Raw genomic sequence first — 1430 nt, 5'->3', positions numbered from 1 at the left:
TATTATACAAGTTACACATTTTAATATTTTACACAACATCATTGGTGAAACCCAACAAGCATAACATTAAAGAAAATGGCTGTTTTAATATTCAAACTAAGGAAATGCGATGAATTAAATAAAACGTACCTCCTCCAGCAATAGTAGCTTTAATGAGTGAGTCCAACTCCTCATCTCCTCTGATGGCCAGCTGCAAGTGGCGAGGAGTGATACGCTTTACCTTCAGATCCTTTGAGGCGTTTCCTGCCAACTCCAGCACCTAAACGAAACGGATTTCAAACTTTTAACACGTTCCTCAAACCAGATGCTCAAACAGGTGGATATTGTTAAGAGAACAGCTGGGGAAAATGCGGTCACCGATACCTCAGCGGTGAGGTATTCAAGGATAGCGGCGCTGTATACCGCCGCGGTGGCTCCCACTCTGCCGTGGCTGGTGGTTCTTGACTTCAGATGTCTGTGGATACGACCCACGGGGAACTGTGGCGAAAACAGAAAGACGAAGCGGGCTTCAGAGCGGGGAAACAAAGGGTTGAGTGGTCCATCGGTAAGAGGCGGCCACCAGCGGAGTAACCTCTGGGCCAGTTATAGCTGTTAGCATGTGCTAGCAGCGCCCTGGTAACGAAATGAATGAACATAAGGAACAAACCTGCAGCCCTGCTCTCTGTGAGCGCGAAATAGCCTTGGTTTTGGTCTTTCCAGAGTCTTTTCCTGCTTTGCCACCAGCCTGGTACAAAATAACAAAATCAAACACATAAGCACACGACGGTCAAAAAAGGCCACACGGTACGCCATTATATTGACTACAGCGGCCAGTTTTTATAACATTACTGAAAGCGGTTATTGATAGCAAACAGAAAGCTAACAAGCTAAGCTAGGAGAGCGGGTAACATTAGCGGCTTAGAGTTCGGTAGTGAGCAAACAGTAGAAATATTCTAAAAATGCGAATACTGCATACCCTCACTTGGGCATAAACTTGATTCTACACGGAAAAAACACAAAATACGTACCATGTTTAATACTACTGGTCAATTTTAACGACAGCAACTCCAAAACAAACAAGATAATACCGCGCAAGAACTGCTAGCTTCGAATACGGAACCCGCCTCCCGCTCTAGATAATATATAGCACATTTTCATCCGGGACTTTGGGATCTGAACACCAGCCAATCGTGTTGCGCTATGTGTTTCCTGTTGTCGAGATTAGCCAATGAACGCAGATGTCTCACCGTGAGTGGAAAATACGCTTTTTTAAAATCAGTCATTATGGGTAATGTAGTTCTGACGTTGTGTCGTTTTGTTTAGTGTCTTTGTCCTCTCAACAACCCTTAACCTTTGACTGTAACGCTGCTCTCCTGACTGAAATAAACAACACAAACCTGTATTTAAGACTAGGTCGCTAAATATGTTTTGTCATTTTGAATAAAAAACTA

At 43.7% G+C, this 1430-nt stretch overlaps 1 protein-coding gene across 1 annotated transcript; it reads right to left on the bottom strand.

Moving 5' to 3' along the window:
- Positions 1-76: 76 nt before the first annotated feature.
- Positions 77-1162, bottom strand: LOC103399096 (histone H2A.Z-like). The gene is made up of 4 exons (XM_008337839.3): positions 1008-1162; positions 647-724; positions 364-477; positions 77-259 (listed from the first exon to the last, which is right to left on the bottom strand). The coding sequence occupies exons 1-4, from the start codon at positions 1008-1010 to the stop codon at positions 92-94; spliced, it is 363 nt and encodes a 120-aa protein (XP_008336061.2). The 5' UTR covers positions 1011-1162; the 3' UTR covers positions 77-91.
- Between the last annotated feature and the right edge of the window lie 268 nt (positions 1163-1430).

Source organism: Cynoglossus semilaevis, unplaced genomic scaffold (genome assembly GCF_000523025.1).
Source record: "Cynoglossus semilaevis isolate Cse_v1.0 unplaced genomic scaffold, Cse_v1.0 C19228172, whole genome shotgun sequence".
Taxonomy (NCBI): domain Eukaryota; kingdom Metazoa; phylum Chordata; class Actinopteri; order Pleuronectiformes; family Cynoglossidae; genus Cynoglossus; species Cynoglossus semilaevis.
This window is presented reverse-complemented; position numbering and strand designations above follow the sequence as displayed.